The sequence below is a fragment of the Xenopus tropicalis genome, chromosome 2 (assembly GCF_000004195.4).
Source record: "Xenopus tropicalis strain Nigerian chromosome 2, UCB_Xtro_10.0, whole genome shotgun sequence".
NCBI classification, from domain to species: Eukaryota; Metazoa; Chordata; class Amphibia; order Anura; family Pipidae; genus Xenopus; species Xenopus tropicalis.
Window position 1 is genome coordinate 10,021,218 of NC_030678.2, and position 23,895 is coordinate 10,045,112.

The window sequence follows — 23,895 nt, forward strand, 5'->3', positions numbered from 1 at the left end:
ATACACCCCTGCATTTCTCTCCTTCCAGCCCTCCCCTCACAGCTCAAGAAAGTTCTCCTCTCCCTGAAGTAAGTCTTTCTCTCACTGGCTACAAACTCCTCAGTCTGAAAGCTGCTCTCCTATTGGTGGCAAGAATCTTTCTTCTTCCTGCAAGCCCAGCAAAGTCTTCACACAGATCGCTCAGGAGGAAGCCGGAAGTGGCGAAACGCGTCAGCGGTGAGAGAGGACGCAGAGGAGGAGCACTATACAGGGCAGGACTGCTGAACCCAGAAACGACACTGCAGGTCGGGAACAGGGAAAGAAAAAGGAGCAGCCACCTGATCCATACCAGTGACTCCTGACATCCTATACTCTGTTTGTGAGTGTATTGGGAAGTTTTATCTATATTAAAGTATTTAAGTTTTTACACATATGGCGTATGCATTTATCCCACAGTAAGTGCACAGAAGGGGAAGGGAAGCGGAAAGGTCGTGGAATTAACCTAAAGTTGCTAAAGTTGGAAATTTACCTATGTGAAGTGGTTCCTAACACTGCCTGAAACTAAGAGGTGGGAAAGCAGAGAGTCGGGAGCTACAAGCGAATCAATGGATGCCATATAAACCCAAGGGGGTCTGTAAGTAGATTGGCAATCGGAAAGGGATATCACAACTGGGCACAAAAGGGTGATATAAGTAAAAGTCATCACTGGTGTTAAAAAGCACATGAGAGTGCACATTGTGAAGTAATAACAGTATTACACTATATTTTTTTTTTTCTTCTTCTTTTCCTCATAAGACCTCATCGCTAAGTCTAAAGCAGAAGAGGGCACTTTGGAGTTATTTATTGAATTTTATTTGACCTGGGACACGAGGTATCTGAAGTGAGGAGCATACACTGAGAATTGCACTTATTTATATCAGCAAAGTCTTCAGCAATTAACTGTTTCAGTGCTGAAGATTAATAGAATTACAATTCCCAGCAATTTGATTATACACAGAATTTACTTTGTACAGTTATTTAATAGCCATGTTAGCAGAATGGCTACATATATAAAAGCACAATGAGCTTTTTCAGGGGGAAAGAGTTAACTTACCATCCATCTGTTGGAGCCAATAAAAGGGCAACCATATGGGAGTTTTAACCTTATAAGCAAGCATGTTGCAGGTAAAACTTAGTCCCTTTGCTCAGTACTAATCTTAAATTACTTATATAGGTCAGTTAGGGTAGGACTGGCCAGAAGGGATGACTGTGACGTAGTTGGCCAGCTTGAAGTATATTGCAATGTACGGACAAACAATCCCTCTTTTTGGGGTGGGGAGGGAAGGCATTTCTAAGTACTGAATGCACAGAAATGTCCTAATGTCCTATTTCTACATATTGAGAATGAGTGAGTGCAGAGGAATTTTTGCGGTTGTTTTCATCCATCTGTTAGGACAGGTAATAGATTATAAATTATTATAGATGTCAGGTCAGGCAAAAAAAAACAATTTAATTTCAGCTAGTGATTCTGCCTTTAGAACTGTATAGTGCCTGTGGGAGTGGGATGAAATCTGCAGCAAAAGTTCAGAGTTGGTTCTCAGGTAAAGTTTACAGTCTGCAGATTCTTCTTTTCAGTCTTCAGATTCTTCTTTTCAGTCTTCAGTTCTGCACTTCAGTCTTCAGTTTGTAATATCTCCCAAGCCCTGTCTGCATCTGTTCTTTGATTGATCAATGTTACTGTCTGTCAAAAAAGCTGTGCTCTGATTGGAGAATCCACAAGAAGAAAGATCCAATCAGAGCACAGCAGAGCGGACTTGCAGGAACAGAAGATTTCCAGGACAGCGCAAAAATGGAGTGAGATTTTTTTTTTTTAATGTGCCAAGGAGGTTTGGGGAGGCTTAGCCTCCCCTAGCCTGAGATTAACTGCTGTAAAACTGCAAATAAACAGCAAGAGACTAACAAGCAGCTGCCCAAATAGTTCTACCCCCAAAGCCAGCAGTATAGTGAGGAGTTAGCGTGTATATACTGCAGCTAATAACATTATATTCAGGCATTTCCATATAATTGAAATTTAAAATATTGCATTCTAACGTGTACTGTATAGGCAATTTCAAAATATAAAGGATTACATTACCCTGGATAGGCCCTGTATGGGCAGTTTCCTATCATTGGCGTGGTTAGACATGTGTAAACGTGCAGTGGCCCCCAAGAATGCTTTAGGGGGACTTGGTTCAATTGGACCCCTCTTTACTTTTATGGAACTGTTTTTAATTAATTTCCAAGGACATTGGATCAACGCTTATGGATTTACTATTTGGACTGTATGCTTTATTCACTTTGCATTTGTTTTTGATATATTATTGTTCTGATAAATCTATGCACAATGTGGGATTATCTGTGCTTAATCGCTGCACTATCACTTTAATGTTTATGTATAATGAAACATTACCTTGCTTAATTGTAGCACTTTTTTCATAAGGTATATTTATATAATGACCCATCGCTTATGTTTAATTGTTGAACTAGCATTTCAGGGAACTCCTTAAAGTGATGTGTGGGTCACAGGTCAGTTTGGCTTTAAATGAAAACACACGGTTATGGTCTTTGTACACTGGATAAAGGGTATTGACCCGAAACATGTCGTGTTACCACTACCCACAGTAAATGGTTTGCAGCAAATCTGCTGAAGCTTTTTTTTCCAATATTTTGGATTTCTACAATTGTATTTGGTTTCAGCACAGAGCGACAACTAGGAGCTAAAGCTTTTTTCACAAGTATTTTATACAAAGCTCACCGACAATTTTTTTATTTTTTGAACGCATATTCTGTGCCTGGGTGAACTTGTACTTTCAGTTTAGGCTGATGTCAGACGTGGCGTATTCTCGGCAAGCCGAAAGCTAATGTAAATGCGTCCTACCTGGGCCTGTACCCGAATGAATGAGATACGCTCGGGCGCAGGCACATGTAGCCGAAATACACAAAAATGCAAGAGAATGCAAAGTCTTGTGTTTTTATGAGTATTTTGGCTACATGTGCCTGCACCCGAGCGTATCTCATTCATTCCGGTGCAGGCACAGGTAAGATGCATTTACAGTAGTGGGGCATATTCCCAGAAAACGTTTTTCGGCTGACATCAATCTTAAGGGCTGTTAAAATGCCTGGGTGAGTGGATGTAAGGACCAGTTCGACGTTTGCCTATAGTGAAACTGATTTGGAGCATATATTGAGTCAAGACGACCAACTGAAATTAAATTTTGGAGTTGGCGATACAGATGAACCTCCATTTGCACTATTGCAGCTTGAGAAAAAGACTGACATTTAAGACTACATCGTTCAACATTAATGGAGTATGTTCGCAATGGCAAAATTCCTAGAGTGAGTAACAAACCGAATTTGTGCATTAATAACCCTTTGATGACCACAAGATGGCTAAAAAATTTGTAATATATGCTCAATAGACTTTATGTTACTCACTATCGAATGCCTGGATACCGAGATAAATGATTTGAAACCTGATTGCCACCGCTAAAGGTCCCCATACACAGGCCGATAGTAGCTGCCGATATCGGTCCCTTGGACCAATTCAGCAGCTTATCGGCCCATGTAGGGGCAGAAACGAGGGGCCTGCCTGACCGATATCTGGCCTAAAATTGGCCAGATATCGATTGGCCAGGTCAGAAAATTCAGTCGGATCAGGGGCCGCATCGGCAGTGTCGGAAGTCGGCAGAAAATGGGTCGCCAGCCCTTGTGAGTGAGATGACGGAACAAGCTGCTAGACATAGTTACACAGTAACATAGTAAGTTGGGTTGAATAAAGACATACGTCCATCACGTTCAACCATAATGCCTATATATAACCTGCCTAACTGCCAGTTGATCCAGAGGAAGGCAAAAACCCGATCTGAAGCCTCTTTAATTTGCCGCAGAGGGGAAAAAATTCCTTCCTGACTCCAAGATGGCAATCGGACCAGTCCCTGGATCAACTTGTACTAAGAGCTATCTCCCATAACCCTGTATTCCCTCACTTGCTAAGAATCCATCCAGTCCCTTCTTAAAGCTATATAATGTATCAGCCAGCACGACTGATTCGGGGAGGGAATTCCAGAACCTCACAGCTCTCACTGTAAAAAATCCTTTCCGAATATTTAAATGGAACCTCCCTTCTTCTAAACGGAGTGGGTGCCCTCGTGTCCGTTGGAAGGACCTACTGGTAAATAAAACATTAGAGAGGTTATTATATGATCCCTTTATATATTTATACATAGTTATCATGTCACCTCTTAAGCGCCTCTTCTCCAGTGTAAACAGACCCAACGTGGCCAGTCTTTCTTCATAACTGAGACTTTCCATACCCTTTACCAGCTTAGTTGCCCTTCTCTGGACCCTCTCTAACTCAATAATGTCCCGTTTGAGCACTGGAGACCAAAACTGAACAGCATATTCTAGATGGGGCCTTACCAGCGCTCTGTAAAGGGGAAGAATAACCCCCTCCTCCCGTGAATCTATACCCCATTTAATACAGCTCAAAACCTTGTTTGCCCTTGCAGCTGCTGCCTGGCATTGCTTGCTACAGCCAAGTTTATTATCTACAAGGACTCCAAGGTCCTTCTCCATTATGGATTTGCCTAGTGCAGTCCCATTAAGGGTATACGGGGCTTGCATGTTTTTACATCCCAGGTGCATGACCTTACATTTATCCACATTAAATCTCATCTGCCACTTAGCTGCCCAGATTGCCAGTTGGTCAAGATCCTGCTGCAGGGATGTCACATCCTGGATAGAATTGACTGGTCTGCAGAGTTTGGTGCCATCTGCAAACACTGATACATTACCCATAATACCCTCCCCTAAGTCATTTATGAACAAATTAAACAAAAGTGGACCCAGTACAGAACCCTGAGGGACCCCACTGAGGACCTTACTCCAAGTAGAGAATGTGCCATTAACAACCACCCTCTGTACCCGATCGTGTAGCCAGTTTTCTATCCATGTGCAAACGACTTCACTAAGACAAATAGACCTTAGTTTAGAAAGCAGTCGTTTGTTGGGAACGGTATCAAATGCTTTGGCAAAATCCAAATAGATTATATCTACTGCATCCCCACTGTCCAGCTTCTTACTTACCTCATCATAAAAAGCAATTAAATTGGTCTGACATGACCTGTCCTTCATAAAGCCATGCTGATTACTGCTCATAATGCCATTCTCCACTACATAATTTTGTATGTGATCCCTTAACAAGCTTTCAAATAACTTGCCCACCACGGATGTCAAACTTACAGGCCTATAATTGCCAGGCTGAGATCTTACTCCCTTTTTAAATATGGGAATGACATTCGCCTTCTTCCAATCCCTAGGTACCATACCTGATGAAAGAGAGTCTGAGAATATCAGAAACAAGGGCCACTGCAATTCTGCCCCTAGCTCTCTCAGTACCCGAGGGTGTATTCCATCTGGCCCAGGTGCCTTGTTTACATTTATCGTGTGTAACCCTTAAGCACCATATCCTGTGCCAACCACTGTGTAGTTGGAGCTGAGGCAACAGTGCAGCTATTGGGTGAGACTTGGCCTACTGGCTCCCCCTACTGTATACACAGAAGAAAAGAACTGGTTAAGCACATCTGCCTTTTCTGTATCGGCTGTAACCATATTGTTACTATAACTCAATGGGGCCACACCCTCAACCTGCATCTTTTTACTATTAATATACTTAAAAAACTTTTTGGGGTTAGTCTTGGCCTCGGCCGCGATGCGCTCCTCATTTTCTATCTTTGCCTTCCGGATTGCTGTTTTACACACTTGTTATAGTGTTTATAATCATTAAACGCAGCTACTGTCCCCTCTGACTTATATTTCTTAAAAGCTTTCCTTTTTTTCCCTATTAACTTCTTTACCTCAGAGTTAAGCCACATGGGGGGATTCTTAACACTTCTACTTTTTCTTATTAATGGAATGAATTGAGAACAGTAATGATTTAATATCATTTTAAATGACAACCATTTCTGATCTGTATTTTTATCAGAAAACATAATGCCCCAATCTATGCCCTGAAGCGCTGCCCTTAAGGAGCTAAAATTTGCCTTCCTAAAATTCATTGTCTTTGTTGCCCCCGTGTAAATTTGTTTCCTGCACCAAACATCAAATGAAATAACATTATGGTCACTATTACCCAGGGGTTCAACCACTTGCACATTTGCTATACGTTCTGGGTCATTAGAGATCACTAGATCCAGTATAGCATGGTTCCTGGTTGGCTCCTCAACAACCTGTGACATAAAGTTGTCATGCAGCAAGTTTATAAACTTGTTCCCATTTACTGTCCTGGCAGTACTATTGCCCCAGTCAATATCCGGATAATTAAAATCCCCCATTATTATCACTTGCCCCAAACTAGCAGCCTTTTCTATTTGCAACAGGAGCTGGGCCTCCTCCTCCTCACTTACATTAGGGGGTCTATAGCAAACCCCTACAATTAGTTTGGTAGATTCTTTACTATCTGTGAGAAGCTCAACCCATAAGGATTCAGCTCCCTCTGTTAACCCCATCACTTCCTCCTTAATATTTGCTTTTAGTTCCTGCTTAACGAAAAGACACACTCCTCCTCCTTTCCTATTGCCCCTGTCCCTCCGAAACAATGTATAACCCCCAATATTAACAGCCCAGTCATGAGACTCATTCAACCAAGTTTCAGCAACTCCAATCACATCATATTTCCGCTCCAACGCCAGTACCTCCAGCTCTCCCATTTTACCAGTCAGACTCCTTGCATTGGTAAACATACATTTAATACTGGTTCCGGCGTGAGAATGACGTGTAAACAACTTATGGGCCTCCCTGCCATTATCAGTATCCCAAAGCAAGTCTCCTCCCCCATTTTCCCTTACTATGCCCACTACCTCATCTATCCTGTCTACCACAGAATTTCCCGCTGCACCCTCCCCCCCCACTCCTAGTTTAAAATCTCCTCCAACCCGCTAGCCATCTTTTCCCCCAAAGCAGCTGCCCCCTCATCATTGAGGTGCAGCCCATCCCTGGCAAAGAGCTTGTAGCCGATTGAGAAATCAGCCCAGTTCTGGAGAAACCCAAAGCCCTCCTCCCTGCACCAATCTCTCAGCCACGCATTAATCTCCCTAAGCTCCCGCTGCCTTCTTAACGTTGCTCGTGGCACAGGGAATATCTCTGAGAAAATTACCTTGGAAGTCCTCGCCCTCAACTTCGTACCTAGCTTTTTAAAATCGTTTTTGAGGACTTCCCCCCCTCCTCTAACTTTGTCATTGGTACCTATGTGTACCAAGACCGCCGGGTCTTCCCCAGCCCCTCCCAACAATTTGTCCACTCGTTCCACCACATGCCGAACCCTAGCACCAGGCAAGCAACACACAGTTCGGCATGTAGGGTCTTTGCGACAAATTACCCTATCCACCTTTCTAATAATTGAATCCCCTACAACCATAGCCTGCCTTCCCTTCCTAGCACTATTCCCCCCACCTGTATTAGAGGTGCCGGCTCCCAGGGTGCTCTGAGAGTCAGCCCGCTCCATGCATGCCAGCTCAGAGCTGTCTTCCCCAATATCTTCACCTAAAGCGGCAAATCTATTGGTTTGTACAAGCTGTGAACCAGCCCCCCTACCCCTGTGTCCCCTACTTCCCCTCTTAACTGTCACAAATTTGTCTCCCTCATTAACCTCCACTGTCCCTTCTCCACCCCCCACTACACCGGCCCCTGCCAGTGGTTGCTCAGTGAGCCTCCTGTTCTCCCCCATGTTTGCAGCTGCCCTCAGTGCTGCCAGTTCCCCCCTTAGATTCTGCACCTCAGATTCCAAGAGGAAAACCCACCTGCATCTCTCACAAGTAAATGCTGCATGGAACTGCTGCTCCAGGACCACATACATGCGACAAGATGCACACTGAGTAACACCAGCAAATACAGAAAAAAAAGGGCATATTAAATGTGTGTGGCATTAAAAGAATTTCTCTTCTCTCATGTTTTTTCCAGTAAATGTGAGAATACCTCGTACCATTTCCTTATTTACTTTAAACATTTCTCAGGGTTTTACCTACATACAAACCTCCCCCTTTCATTCCAGGTTACACAAATTCAGCTCTCAGCCTTTTCTCCTTGAGACGGAAATGGAACCCAATGTGGTAGGTGGAATTATTTTAACCTATAGAAATAACCTTTATCGACATCTATTTTCTGTAACTGCATGGTGGTCCCTTTGCGCAGGAGAATAATAATACATATTATCAGATTATCCAATCTGTATTCAGCCCTGATGGGACTTTCAGAAAAAAACTATCTGCATGCTCAGTATAAGTCCCAGCACAGCTGCACTGTGATTGGCTGCAAGGTAAAACCCTTTAGCCCAGTTGTCCTCAACCTTTTTTGCACCACGGATCGGTATCAAGCAAGACAGTTTTTCCAAGGACCGGGGGTGGGGGGGCAACTAGTGTATAGTATAGAATTGAATTATTACATCTATAAATGTAGTTACTACATTTTATATTATGCGCTTTATTTTTATTATTAATATAACTACATTATAAAATATAATACAGCTCATCATAATACAAAATCAGTGGGAGACCTGAGCTTGTTCCCCTGCAACTGTGTGCCCAGCCCCTTTGCATGTCTTACTCCCACCTAAGTAGTGTCATCCCGTGCTGCTTACACACCTCCCAACTGTCCTGATTTTCATGGGACAGTCTCTCTTTTGACAGCTGAACCCGCAGCCCTAGATTCTTACTGAAAAGTCCCTCATTTCCCTTTGATCTCCTGCACTGAAGCTAAAAAAGATACAAATTTAATTAAAAGTAGCTTTAGGCAGAGAGCCCAGAAATCTTAACGAGCGTCACCTGCACTTAGATACATTGTTTCCCACATTTAATTTAATAAGTAGCTTTTCGCAGAGATCCCAGAAATCTTAATGAGCGTCACCTGCACTTAGATACATTGTTCTCGCTTTTAATTAAATAAGTGAGCTTTTGGCGGAGCCCAGAAAGGTAAAAAGCCCCCCCTCACTGAGATACAATTGTAACTTATTAGCTAAACAGGTCTCTTGGGGGAACTGAGACTCACAGCTTAACCTTTTCCCTGCCATTAACGTAGGTACTACGTTGTTTTAAAAAAAAGCAGTTTCCTGCCAACAACGTAGTACCTACGTTATTTGTGGCTAAGCAATTATCTCTGTACCGGCGGCTTTTGCCGCAGATATGCCCCCAACCCCTCTGCAACAAGTCGAGGGGGTTGGGGGGTTGGTCCTGTAATGCGATTGTCGCAGGACCGTCCTACAAGCAGCAGATGCGATCGCATTGCATCTGCTACTTGTACTGCTTCCTACTTCCCCCCAGCACCGCCTCCCACCTACTTCCTCCCAAAAACTGCAGCATGGAGGAGCAAGGAAGCGATCTGATCTTCATGACAGGTAAGTGTGATTTTATTTTTATTTATACACTTTTACACACACTTACATACATTTATACACACATACAACACAATTTAGCACAGGTTTTTTTTCCCACTTTGCACACCTATATACACTTATATACACTCATATAAACTCATATACACAATGTCACACAACTTTTATATGTGCACATGAATACACAAACTCACAAAAACTTCTTAAAACATTTTTTTTTAATTTATTTTCTCCCCTAAAAACCATTTATTTTGACAGCGTGACTATTGGATCAGATATTCTGACCACTAATTATGATGGCATGTGACTTATTTTGTTGTTTCATTGATTTGCACAATTTTTGTGGGTTTTATTGCATTTTTATCCCTTTATTAGTATTCCTGATCTATATTTAGCATAGCTTTGCCATGTATAACTTTGGTGTACAAAAATAACTTTGCCTATTTTGAATTCAGCAGAATGTGTACTTTCCAAAAATATATGGTTTTCTGGGGGTCTCTGTATAGTTAGGGGTTCTTACAGCACATAATGCGCTGTCAGGGGGCTCTGTGTACAAAAGCTGAGTTGGCGAGAAATCCATATGCGCTATTTTCATTTTGGGTTCAGTACACACCACAGACTTTGGTATATCTATGCAGATTGGACATCAAACTGTTCATTAGACCTTAGGTGTTCCTATTTGAGGTGATTTGCCATTGTGTGCAAGAAATTGTGTGAGATAAATGCGGCAAACTGCAACATTTTTATTCGATTTTCTGAAATGTCATAAAAAACCACTAACTTTAGGAAAGCTTTGCAGATTGGTACTTTGGTGTAGAAAAGACTCTTTACCCTTGTTAGATTTTTCAGAATGTGTACTTTCCAAAAATATAGGGTTTTTAGGGGTCACCCTACATTTCATTTTGGTAAAGGTAAGCCATGAAATTAGTGTGCACAAGGTATATTTGGGGGTCTCTAAGTGCCATGTGCTTTGATAAACCTATGTACAGTGGGCATCAAACTGTTTAGTAGACCTCTGGGGTTCAGCTTTAGGGTGTTTTGTCTTGGTACCTAATAACCTGTAGAAAATAAGATGCTGCATAGTGGAAGTTTTGAGGTAATTTTTGGAAATGCCATAAAAATTGTCAAACTTAGGAAAGCTTTGTGGCTTGTTACTTTAGAGTAGAAAGACATGGGTACCCATTTTGTATTCAGGGCAATGTGTACTTTCCAAAAATATATGACTTTCTGGGGTGAATGTACTTTTTACTAGCTTTATCCCACATATAATGATGTAAATGTGTTGATTTTGCAGAAGCTGAAATGACAGAAAGTATAGATCATATGGGGGTATGTTCACATTGGGGCCCCTACATGCTACATACTTAGGTAAACCTATACATATTGGGCATCAAACTATACATTGGATCCCTGGTGTTCATATTCAGGCTGTTTTATCCTGGTACCTAATAATACGTGGGAGATAAGATGCTGGAAACTGGAAGCTTTGAGTGGATTTTTGGAAATGTTATCAAAATTGCCAACTTTGGGAAAGCTTTGTGGCTTGGTACTTTGGAGTATAAAGACATTGGTACCCATTTTAGATTTGGGGGAATGTGTACTTTCCAACAATATATGACTTTCTGTGGTCAATGTACTTTTTACTAGCTTTATTCCACATATAATGATGTAAATGTGTTGATTTTGCAGGAGCTGAAATAACAGAAATGATAGATCATATGGGGGTATGTTCCCATTGGGGCCCCTACATGCCACATACTTAGCTAAACCTATACATATTGGGCCTCAAACTGTTCAGGGGACCCCTAGGGGCTGATTTACTAACCCACGAATCCGACCCGAATTGGAAAAGTTCCGACTTGAAAACGAACATTTTGCGACTTTTTCGTATGTTTTGCGATTTTTTCGCATTTTGTACGAATTTTTCATTACCAATACGATTTTTGCGTAAAAACGCGAGTTTTTCGTATCCATTACGAAAGTTGCGTAAAAAGTTGCGCATTTTTCGTAGCGTTAAAACTTACGCGAAAAGTTGCGCATTTTTCGCGTAAGTTTTAACGCTACGCAAAATGCGCAACTTTTTACGCAACTTTCGTAATGGATAGGAAAACTCGCGTTTTTACGCAAAAATCGTATTGGTAACGAAAAATTCGTAAAGAATCCGAAAAAATCGCAAAACATACGAAAAAATCGCAAAGTACCGATCATTACGAAAAAAACGCAATCGGACTCCATTCGACCCGTTCGTGGGTAAGTAAATCAGCCCCCTAGCGTTCATATTTAGGGTGTTTTATTTGGTTACTTTATGACCTGTAGGAGATAAGATACTATAGACTGGAAGCTTTGAAGCGATTTTTAAAAAATTTCACAAATTTTGATAAAAACCAGTAACTTTAGGAAAGCATTGTGACTTGATAGTTTGGAGTAGAGAGACAGTTGTGCCTATTCTGTATTCCCCAGAATCTGTTCTTTCCAAAAATGTTTAATTTTCTGGGATAAACTTTCTGTTAGTGGAATTTTTGGCCTTAAAATCTAAAGTATGCAGCTTTCTGGAGCAGTGCTTTGGAAATTTGGTAATGTACTGCTGGGGGTTTGTGACCTATACAAGTGAGAAATCTCCATAAAACTATATATATTTGGTATTGGCACGTTCAGGAGACATGGGACTTTACAAATCAGGTGTATCTTGTAACAGAATTGGAATTACACAAAAATTCTACCATATTTTAAAAGCTTAGGTTGTCCTGAAAAAAAACGTAATATTGTTTTCCTGGGTAAAATAAAAGTCCCCCTGAGTTAAGGCCCCTAAAGTGAAACCCCCAGAAATGTGTTCAAGCTTTAACCTGCCAAATTTAGTCAAATGGGAGTGGTATTTAGGGGGTGTGGTCGTAAAAATGGGCATGGTCAAAAATTGCTGCATTTATTTTTGCACCTTTTTCGTTTTCAAAATGTTGGGAGGTTTGAACTTAGTATGGACTTAGTATGGTCATCCAGTGCGCTTGGTGTTACCTGCTTTGGATGTGCACTTAGTAAGGGGCTTTAAGTACTTTGCTCCTTGTTGCGATCAGTAGAAGCTTCGCATATCTGTTGTAAGTCCACGGCCCGGCACCGGTCCTGTTATAACTATCCTTTCCCTAATATATTTGTGTAAGTACTATGGTCAACAAACACCACTCACCAAGGTGATATTTAAGTATATTTATTGTGTGGAAATAAGTTACAGAAGTTACATACAAATTACCAATGATTAAGCCAGTCAAAAACAATATGACAGCTTCCCAATACAATACAAAGTATGTATGTATTCATATAAAGTAGTAAAAATGTATGCATGTGTGTTAGAGTAAATGTGTGTAAATGAGAGCATGTGAGAGTGTGTAAGCATGTGTGTGTCTGAGAGACCAGCCTTTTGTTGCAGATATATATCCCTGTTAGAAAACCCTCCCCCACTCTATTACCCCTAGGACCATATGTTTCCTATCAATCACATTCCAGACTTAGGGAACAATGGTATATGTGAGGGATAGTGTTTACAGGGTAACCCTTTTGAAATAAAAAATAACAAAAGTGGTATAAAGGTGATACCTTTATTGGCTAGCTAAGATAATCATAGCAAGCTTTTAGTAAAAAAAAAAAATAACCCGATCGTTTGGCCCTTGGGCCAAACGATCGGATTATATTGCGGCAATGGGGCAGTCGGTTTGGGGACCGCATCAACGAGCCGATGTGGTCCCCGATCCGACCAGATTTTCTAACCTGGCCGATTTGAGGCCAGATATGGGTCGGGCAGGCTAGTCGGGAGTGCCCATACACGGACCAATTAGCTGGCGAATCGGTCCAAGGGACCGATATCGGCAGCTACTATCGGCCCGTGTATGGGGACCTTTAGACTCCAAAGGCAGCGCTATGCGGATCCGACCAATGCACAAAAACACAGTGTTGTGAATTTGTCGGACTACACTCCTACTAAAGAGGAAATTACAGTACTATCAAAGGGGCTAACATACTGTCCCACAAGAACAATGGATAAAATCGAACTCTGCAAGGACATGGAGGAATTCTTTAGAAAGCTGCGCCTTAAGGAATACTTTCATGAAAGGCCACACAAAGGTTCTGACACCTCCATGCAACAGGAACAAATTACAAAAAAGAAAGTCAAGTGGACACCTCCTGCAGGCCTTAATCCCAAACTGGATCAATATATAGATTCATTTAGAGACAGGGTTAAATCAACCATCCTGCCCAAGGCAAAGAAACAGAACCACACTCTGAGTCTCCAGGAAAGGAATGCTGTTAAACGTCTCAAAAACAAGAAAGACATTATCATCAAACCAGCTGACAAAGGGGGTGCAGTGGTTATAAGGTAATCAGCTTGAAAAAGGAACTAAAATGTTCTGAAAGCTTGCTATGATTATCTTAGCCAATAAAGGTATCACCTTTTGTTATTTTTTATTTCAAAAGGGTTACCCTGTAAATATTTTTGACTGGCTAACACGGTACCTCACCTTTTCCTGCATCTGAGGGATAGTGTGAATTGGCGAGTCAGTGTGCACATTTGAACCATGTTAACCCATTCAGCTCTGTGATACAACTTATTTTGCAATACCCAATATTAAACAGGTCCCCTACACGGAGGTTAGGGACCCCTGCTTCCCCTCCCTCTGTGACATATTTAATTTTGCTCCATGCAAATCAATATGGTTCCAATGCATTAGCAACCAATCGGCATGTAGCTTTGCATGTTCTTCTGCTGGGGAAAAAATGCCCATATTGTTATATATGGCAAAAGCTCTTGCCTTTTTAAACTCTTATTTTATGTTTTTCTTTATTTTCTGTGTATCGCAGTATGTCGTCATGGGTAATGACCCCTATGAGCAGCCGACTGAGCCTATTTATGAAGTGATGCCCTGTACCCCACAAGTGCAGCCGGCACCGTATGAGCAGCCGACTGATCCTCTTTATGATAATGTGATGCCCTGTACCCCACAAGTGCAGCCGGCACCGCCACCCTACAGCGCCCAAGTACCTGCTGGCCATTTTGTTGCTCCGCCTCCAAAAGGACCATCTCACTGGAGTCTTAGTAAGTGATCAGGGGGATATCGGTGCAGCCTGTACCTTGAAGCTTGCACAGTACAGCCCTGTATTTAATTGTTTAGTTGCCATAGGAAGCACAGTAAGTGCTGGGCCGTTGGGACTTTATTGTATTTTTCACGACTTTTCGTTGCAAATTTTTCGTATTGAACGATCGTAAATGCTGGGAAAACCTTTCTGACTTTGATCCTTCAGTGCATGTCTGCATGGGCTCGATCAGTGCACTTGCGCACGAAAGAACATTAGTTGCACAACTAACATTCTTTCGTTCAGTCCGAAAATTTCGGTAAGGTGAAGAAAAGTCGGGGTAAATACGAAAAAGTCGCAAAGATAACGATCATTACGAAAAAAACGCATTCGGATGCCTTCAGAGCGTTCGTGGATTAGTAAATGTGCCCCTAAGTGCCACTCCCTACCTTGTGCATTTGTCTGATACACGTTAGGGGCAAGTAAAGGGTGAGATGCGAGTTGCCCAGCCCATCCCATCCCCCATGAATACACTGCTGTTGCACCGTGAGGAACCCCCTACCCAAAATCCCCCGTCAGGGCATTCCCCAACCTCAATCCTAAATCCCCAAACCTAAATCTTCCATCCCCTTTACCAGTTTAGTTGCAGTCTCTGCACTTTCTCCAGCTCATTAATATCCCTCTTAAGGACTGGAGCCCAAAACTGCCCCCCATACTCAAGGTGAGGCCTTACCAGGGACCTATAAAGGGGCAAAATTATGTTCTCATCCCTTGAGTCAATGCCCTTTTTTATACAAGACAGCACTTTATTTGCTTTAGTAGCCACAGAATGACACTGCCTGGAACTAGACAACTTGTTATCTACAAAAAACCCCAGATCCTTCTCCATTAAGGATCCCCCCAACACACTACCATTCAGTAGATAGTTTGCGTTTATATTATTCCTACCAAAGTGCATAACTTTGCACTTGTCAACATTGAACCTCATTTTCCAGTTTGCTGCCCAGTTATCTAATTTTGTCAAATCGCTCTGCAAAGCGGCACATCCTGCATGGAACTTATAGTTTGGCACAATTTAGTGTTGTCAGCAAAAATAGAAACATTACTCTCTATGCCCACCTCCAGGTCATTAATCAACAAGTTAAAAAGCAAAGGACCAAGGACAGTTATTTCATTCACTAAACTGGACAAAGTTTAAAAATGAAACTGAACTACTGTTCTACTTCCTGATTCCAAAGAGCAAAGTAACACAAACCAGCAAAAAAACTGAGAAGCCTCTGTATAAACAGACCCCTTTCTTCCCCTCCCCAGCTACAGCCTGATATAATTTTAGATAAAGAGCAGTTCATTATAAAGAGATTTCTTAGTTGGTTCACTTTGCTCTTTGGGATCAGGAAGTAGAATGCGGCTTTAGTTTCATTTTCCAAGTTTGCCTTGTTTAGTGCAAAAAAAACCCCCAATATATATATTTATTTTATATAAAAAAAACAGGCAAAAAGTATATCCAACACAAATCCTATTCAACGAACCAATATTGAAGAAGGGGGTGGGGTATACTGTCCCTTTAATGCTGTAGTGCAAAAAATCTGTGAGCATGGGGGTGGCAAAGTGCTGAAATGCCATTAGTCAAGCGCCAGAGTAAATGTTCCCCATAGGCTTTACCAAAATATTACAGGGAAAAGGGCAGTAGAGGTTATTTCTAGTTATGAGCAAAACAGGCTCGGTTCACTGTAAACTTTGTAAAAAAAAAAATTTGCAAAATTTGCCCAAGGGCATTGGAGTCAAAGGGGAGTCAATGGAAAATTCCTAACCCTGACCGGCTTTTTTCTGTGTTTTGGCTCTAGTTATTATGGCAAGCTCCAAATTACTGCTAAACCCAATTTACTTTTTTTTATGAAGGAAAGAAGATTTTAGTTCCTGTTGGGGCAGTTTCCATCTCAGCACTAGTAATTGTGGTTGTGGTTCTTTCCTGGTATTTTGGTAAGAGAAACATTACTATGCATTTGCCTCTGTATTCCAAGCTTACTCCAATGCATTTGCTGCTCAGTTACAATCTGGAGCAAAATGATACATTCACACTGTTGCCCCTGTGCCATTATGGGTGGTATGTAGGAGGAGCTTATACAATGTACAGCAAGAAAATGGGTCCAACTGGTTTCGCTATGCTTTAACATACAAATGCAATGAAACTAGTATATAGCTACTTAAATGGTTCAGTTGTACCCAAAAGAATGACAAGGTTCAAACATCTAATTTAACTCTATCTTTGAACAACAGAGAAAGGTAGATTCAGACTGGGGGGGCCCCACACCCCCCAAGGTGCAGCTGCCGGCCACATATCTCGCAGGGGGCCACACCCCCAACATCCTCCCCTGATTGTGCGTAAGTGAAACACGTCAGGGGAGGGACACCTGCAGCCGGAGGAGCGCCAAAAGGGGTCTGGTTTGCCGGGGCCCACCTTAGTTCTTCCTGGTGTCCCGGCGGCCCAGTCCGACCCAGGAGAAAGGTCACTAATCAGTATTTACTTCAATTTAATGAAAAGTCCATTGAAAGATGAAATTATTGCATTTGTCCTTATAAAAGGTATATGAGCATTCTCGATATTTCAGTATTGAGATTTAATCCAGAAGAAATCAAAAATGTTATATATCTAATTTATATATCTAATTTAATTTGAGTTTTGATCAGCACCTTAACATAATCCACCCATAAAACTCCTAATAAACTCTGTGCTTCTCATTTTTATGCCCTTGAAGTTGCTTCCATCCATCCATAGGTAAATTATGGGCTGGGCTGGTCTTATAAACAGCGGGGTGCAATTGGGTGCATTTTGGCGGGGCCCCTACACAAGGTGTTGCCAGCTGGCACAGGGTTCCAGGGTTGGGGGGGCTAATAGTCCCTGCCTCTCGCTCTCTCCATGTGACTGATGATGTAACTGGGAACAGCTTTATGTGCTTATTCCCACTGGTGCAGGGCCCCCGTGTGTGGCCCTATTGAGCCCAATAGGTCTAAGGTCATCCCTGAATAGGGGAATTTTTATTATAATGCACATTTGAGAAGAGAAAATAGTGTTCTGCTGATCTCTGGCTACATATCAGCACTTACCAGGTGATTTTGAGGACACGCAGTATTGACGATGAAATCATTTCCTTCTGTGATCTCTTACACAAGCTCTCAAAAGTGTGTAGTTCACTTTATAAAGTCTTTAGTAGGACTAATAAAAAAGAACGCTTTTCAGTAAATGGCAATAAAAGGTTTTTTGTTCTCTTTATTTTTACAGTCACTAAAAACCAAAGCCCAAGTACAAGCCCAAGCCCCTGCCAGATGTACTGCAGCTACTCTGCCCAATGTATCTATTCCAACCAGATATGTAATGGGGTACAGGACTGCGCTTATGGAGATGATGAAAGAAATTGCGGTAAGAAATCAGTACTGAATAGCATTAAATTAGGGCAGTATATTCCTGATTTGGGTTTTTACTTTGCACGTACATACAGTACATTACATGTAAGTTCTGGAAATACTAAATCACAGTACCCTGAGAGAATCCATTATGTGACAGTACCATTCACTCATTTATTCAGGAAAAGTATCTCTTTATATCTTCCCCTTTTAGAATTCATTGTGTTCCATATACAATTACACAAAGCCCAGTTTCCCCTTTATATATGACACTCTGGCACAATGGGCCTAATTCAAATCAATGTGAAACCACAGGGCCAAATTCAGTTTCATGAGAAAAGCTTATCTACTAATTCAGGTCAAGATTTTCCCAGATGGGCGACAATTCTTTTTGACGAGAGACAATTCTTTTTGACGCGCGGCAATTCTTTTTGACAATAGACTATTCTGTTTTACGAGAGGCAATTCCTTTTGACAAGAGACAATCCTTTCGACGCACGACAATTCTTTCGGCGAGAGACAATTCTTTTTGATGCGCGCCAATTCTTTTTGACGAGAGACAATTCTTTTGATGCATGACAATTCTTTCGGTGAGAGACAATTCTTTTTGACGAGAGACAATTCTTTTTGACGAGAGACAACTCTTTTTGACGAGAGACAATTATTTTTGAGGATAGACAATTTAAGGATGAGAGATAATTCATTTGAAGAGAAAGAATTCTTTTGATGTACGACATTTCTTTCAGCGAGAGACAATTATTTCTGATGAGATACAATTTTTTTGATGTGCGGCAATTCTTTTTGGCGAGAGACAATTCTTTTTGACGAGAGAATTCTTTTTGACGTGCAGCAATTCTTTTGAAGCCTGACAATTCTTTTTGACGAGAGACAATTCTTTCGATGCACAACAATTCTTTTGGTGAGAGACAATTCTTTTTGACGAGAGGCAATTCTTTTTGACAAGAGACAATTCTTTTTGATGAGAGACAATTCTTTTGATGCATGAAATTTCTTTCGGCGAGAGACAATTCTTTTGATGAGAGACAATTCTTTTTGACAAGAGACAATTCTTTTTGATGAGAGAATTCTTTTGATGCGCAGCAATTCTTTTTGACGAGAGACAATTCTTTTTGGCGAGAGGCAATTCTTTTTGATGAGAGGCAATTCTTTTTGGCAAGAGGCAATTCTTTTTGATGAGAGGCAATTTTTTTTTACAAGAGAATTCTTTTTGATGAGAGACAATTCTTTTGATGCATGACAATTCTTTTTGACGAGAGACAATTCTTTTGATGAGAGACAATTCTTTTGATGCGCAGCAATTCTTTTTGACGAGAGACAGCTCTTTTGGCGAGAGGCAATTCTTTTTGATGAGAGGCAATTCTTTTTGATGAGAAACAATTCTTTTGATGAGAGACAATTCTTTTGATGCACGACATTTCTTTTTGGCGAGAGACAATTATTTTTGATGAGAGACAATTCTTTTTGATGAGAGAAAATTCTTTTGATGCACAACAATTCTTTTTGACGAGAGACTGTTCTTTTTGATAAGAGGCAATTCTTTTTGACGAGAGACAATGCTTTTGACAAGAGACAATTCTTTTAGACGAGAGACAATTCTTTGGACGCCTGACAATTCTTTTTGACGAGAGACAATTCTTCTTGACGAGACAATTCTTCTTGACGAGACAATTCTTCTTGACGAGATACAATTCTTTCTGACAAGAGGCAATTCTTTTGACGCGCACCAATTCTTTATGACAAGAGGCAATCCTTTTTGACAAAAGGCAATTCTTTTTCATGAGAGACAATTCTTTTGAAGTTCAACAATTGTTTTTGACGACAGACAATTCTTTAGATGTGCGACAACTCTTTTTGATGAGAGACAATTCTTTTGACAAGAGACAATTCTTTTAGATGCGAGAGACAATTTTTTTTGGTGTGAGACAATTCACACCTGCTGAATTTTTTTGACCATCATTATTTATCACATGAAAACTCTATTGATGTTTATGAGTAGAACTGGATCTGAATTAGGAAAAGAGTTAAAAAAAAATTCTCCTAATTCAGTTTAATTTTTTCCAAAATAGACTTAAATAGAGTTTTAACTTGGTAAAAGTAAGATAGGTCTTTCACATTAAATTACATATGGCTCTCTGGACAAAATCTGGACTTTAATTAGGAGATAAGCCTTTCTAACCAAATTAATCTGGCCCATAATGTCCGTGTTGCTCCTTGAAGCACTTGTTTATCAACACTGACCCAATAATGTTAATGGTGCCTGTGGTTGCACCCCAAGTGCCAAGTAACCCAGACCCACCATGGGCAGCTCAATGGATCCCCATAAAAATAAACAAAAATGGTGGCATGGTGCTTTAATAGAAGGGATCTTGTTTCAGTGCATTTTTTCAAGAAGATGAGCACTAACTCATGGAAGTTATATAATATATAACTTCCATGAGTTAGTGCTCATCTTCTAGAAAAAATGGATGGATTCTTAGCAAGTGAGGGAATACAGGGTTATGGGAGATAACTCTTTGTAGAAGTTGATCCAGGGACTGGTCCGATTGCCATCTTGGAAGGAAGGAATTTTTTCCCCTCTGTGGCAAATCAGAGAGGCTTCAGATGGTTTTTTTTTTTGCCTTCCTCTGGATCAACTAGAAGTTAGGCAGGTTATATATAGGCATTATGGTTGAACGTGATGGACGTATGTCTTTTTTCAACCCAACTCACTACGTTACTATGAAAACATGTGAAATATTCTATTCCCTGGAGGGTGCTGAACAAATTACCCAGTGTAGTTGACTTATCTTGTCCTAAAGTAAAATTATTCAATATGGCACGGTTGCCAATGTATTACACTGAGTTTTACAAAGGCTTGGCACAGACACTATAACAGTGGGGGTCCTATCTTATCCAGGAAATGGTTAATATAATGTATGTATGATATTGTAGTTAAAGTTATAGCCAGTTAGTTATAGCCTTAAGGGGTTGTCCACCTTTTTGCAAAGTTGTAACAAAAAAATCCCATGGTCCCCAACAGTGTCCCACTGGGGTGCCAAGGGCCTACCAGGATACCTTAGACCTTATGACCACTCTCCTATTCTCTGTTCACTTACTTTCTTTAGTCTCTAAATTACTTCTATTTACATACTTTTATCTACCTTTACCTCCATTTCTTCTCTTATAGAATTGAGTAATGGCCATGGTATAGGCATACAAGGCAAATGGTTGGGTGAGCAGTGGGCCCACTGACACCGGGGCCCACCAGGTGTTTTCCTGGTATCCTGTTGGGCCAGTCTGACACTGGCCCCTAATATACAGTGGTGTGAAAAACTATTTGCCCCCTTCCTGATTTCTTATTCTTTTGCATGTTTGTCACACTTAAATGTTTCTGCTCATCAAAAACCGTTAACTATTAGTCAAAGATAACATAATTGAACACAAAATGCAGTTTTTAAATGAAGGTTTACGTTATTAAGGGAGAAAAAAAACTCCAAATCTACATGGCCCTGTGTGAAAAAGTGATTGCCCCCCTTGTTAAAAAATAACTTAACTGTGGTTTATCAATTTCAATTTTCAATTTCAATATCAATTTCTGTAGTCACCCCCAGGCCTGATTACTGCCACACCTGTTTCAATCAAGAAATCACTTAAATAGGAGCTACCTGACACAGAGAAGTAGCCCAAAAGCACCTCAAAAGCTAGACATCATGCAAAGATCCAAAGAAATTCAGGAACAAATGAGAACAAAAGTAATTGAGATCTATCAGTCTGGTAAAGGTTATAAAGCCATTTCTAAAGCTTTGGGACTCCAGCGAACCACAGTGAGAGCCATTATCCACAAATGGCAAAAACATGGAACAGTGGTGAACCTTCCCAGGAGTGGCCGGCCGACCAAAATTACCCCAAGAGCGCAGAGACAACTCATCCGAGGGGCCACAAAAGACCCCAGGACAACATCTAAAGAACTGCAGGCCTCACTTGCCTCAATTAAGGTCAGTGTTCACGACTCCACCATAAGAAAGAGACTGGGCAAAAACGGCCTGCATGGCAGATTTCCAAGGCGCAAACCACTTTTAAGCAAAAAGAACATTATGGCTCATCTCAATTTTGCTAAAAAACATCTCAATGATTGCCAAGACTTTTGAGAAAATACCTTGTGGACCGACGAGACAAAAGTTGAACTTTTTGGAAGGTGCGTGTCCCGTTACATCTGGCGTAAAAGTAACACAGCATTTCAGAAAAAGAACATCATACCAATAGTAAAATATGGTGGTGGCAGTGTGATGGTCTGGGGTTGTTTTGCTGCTTCAGGACCTGGAAGGCTTGCTGTGATAGATGGAACCATGAATTCTACTGTCTACCAAAAAATCCTGAAGGAGAATGTCCGGCCATCTGTTCGTCAACTCAAGCTGAAGCGATCTTGGGTGCTGCAGCAGGACAATGACCCAAAACACACCAGCAAATCCACCTCTGAATGGCTGAAGAAAAACAAAATGAAGACTTTGGAGTGGCCTAGTCAAAGTCCTGACCTGAATCCTATTGAGATGTTGTGGCATGACCTTAAAAAGGCGGTTCATGCTAGAAAACCCTCAAATAAAGCTGAATTACAACAATTCTGCAAAGATGAGTGGGCCAAAATTCCTCCAGAGCGCTGTAAAAGACTTGTTGCAAGTTATCGCAAACGCTTGATTGCAGTTATTGCTGCTAAGGGTGGCCCAACCAGTTATTAGGTTCAGGGGGCAATTACTTTTTCACACAGGGCCATGTAGGTTTGGATTTTTTTTCTCCCTAAATAATAAAAACCCTCATTTAAAAACTGCATTTTGTGTTTACTTGTGTTATCTTTGACTAATAGTTAAATGTGTTTGATGATCAGAAACATTTAAGTGTGACAAACATGCAAAAGAATAAGAAATCAGGAAGGGGGCAAATAGTTTTTCACACCACTGTAGTAGGACATATGGTAGGACATATTGGTGGACAACCCTTTTAAAGAAAAATCAAGAGTTCAGTTTCATGCCACACCCAGTGTGTGCAGTGACAGATGGTTGCCATTATATATATAGTAATTCCATGAGACATTAGCCAAACAAGAATCATGAGCCAATATTTTACGTGGAGAAAGAAACATTGAAAGCAGCGAGCAACACATGTTATGGAATCTGTAGTAGCAAAGATCATTATGTATGTTTTTCAGCAAATGTTATAAAGTAGTTTGCTTTTGTTTTTACAGTCACACTAACCACCACAAGAACCACCACAGTAACCCCAAGAACCACCACACCAACCACCACATCAACTACAAGTTCGCCAATCTGCAAATTACATTGTTTAAGTGTATTTTATTATGACACGTGCGTCTACTCCAACCAGATATGTGACGGTATACGACAATGCCTTTATGGAGATGATGAGCAGAATTGCGGTAAGGAATGATTGATGGATAGCATTTACTGTATGGCCTAAGGCAAGTCTCATGAAGCATTGAGTTTGTTATTTTTCTATGCATTATATCAACAGCAATTACTGAGTAGAAATCACTTTTAATGAAAATTTTCAGATTTGCAGATTTTAACACTTACAACTCTGTGTTACAGCAACCTACCAAAACTTCTGCCTCTTCTATTACCTCTAGGGGCTTTGCTAGTTATTTATATTTATTTATTTTATATAAAAATCCACAAGAAAATAAGGTCAAATCAAAGGAAAATATACTAGCGTTAGTTCCCTCAGCTGCTTCTTGTCTTGCATCCTTTTCCACTCTGAAAGACACCATTCTTCCTAAATGTCATCTAACCACCTTCTATTCCTTCTCATCTCATTCTTCCCATTTTACCTATTTTTATTAATTCATTCATCACTTCTCTCTCTCTACTTGCACATTCCCACACATTCCCATTCTTTTCAACATGGGAGACAATTCTTTAGATGTGAGACAATTCTTTTTGGTGCGAGACAGTTCTTTTGATGGGAGAGACAATTCACGCCTGCTGAATTTTTTCATCCATCATTATTAAAAACTCTATTGATGTTTATAAGAAAAACTGGATCTG

The 23,895-nt window shown here is 40.8% G+C and overlaps 1 protein-coding gene across 2 annotated transcripts in view; it reads left to right on the forward strand.

Moving 5' to 3' along the window:
• The window catches only part of tmprss2.4 (transmembrane serine protease 2 gene 4), a 102,171-nt gene that overhangs the window by 58,257 nt on the left and 20,019 nt on the right, over positions 1–23,895 (forward strand). For both annotated transcript variants that reach the window (XM_031896531.1, XM_031896532.1), the window contains exons 4-6: positions 16,337–16,417; positions 17,718–17,855; positions 23,076–23,267. In XM_031896531.1, the coding sequence (XP_031752391.1) occupies positions 16,337–16,417; positions 17,718–17,855; positions 23,076–23,267 (411 nt within the window). The remainder of the gene's footprint in view (positions 1–16,336; positions 16,418–17,717; positions 17,856–23,075; positions 23,268–23,895) is intronic.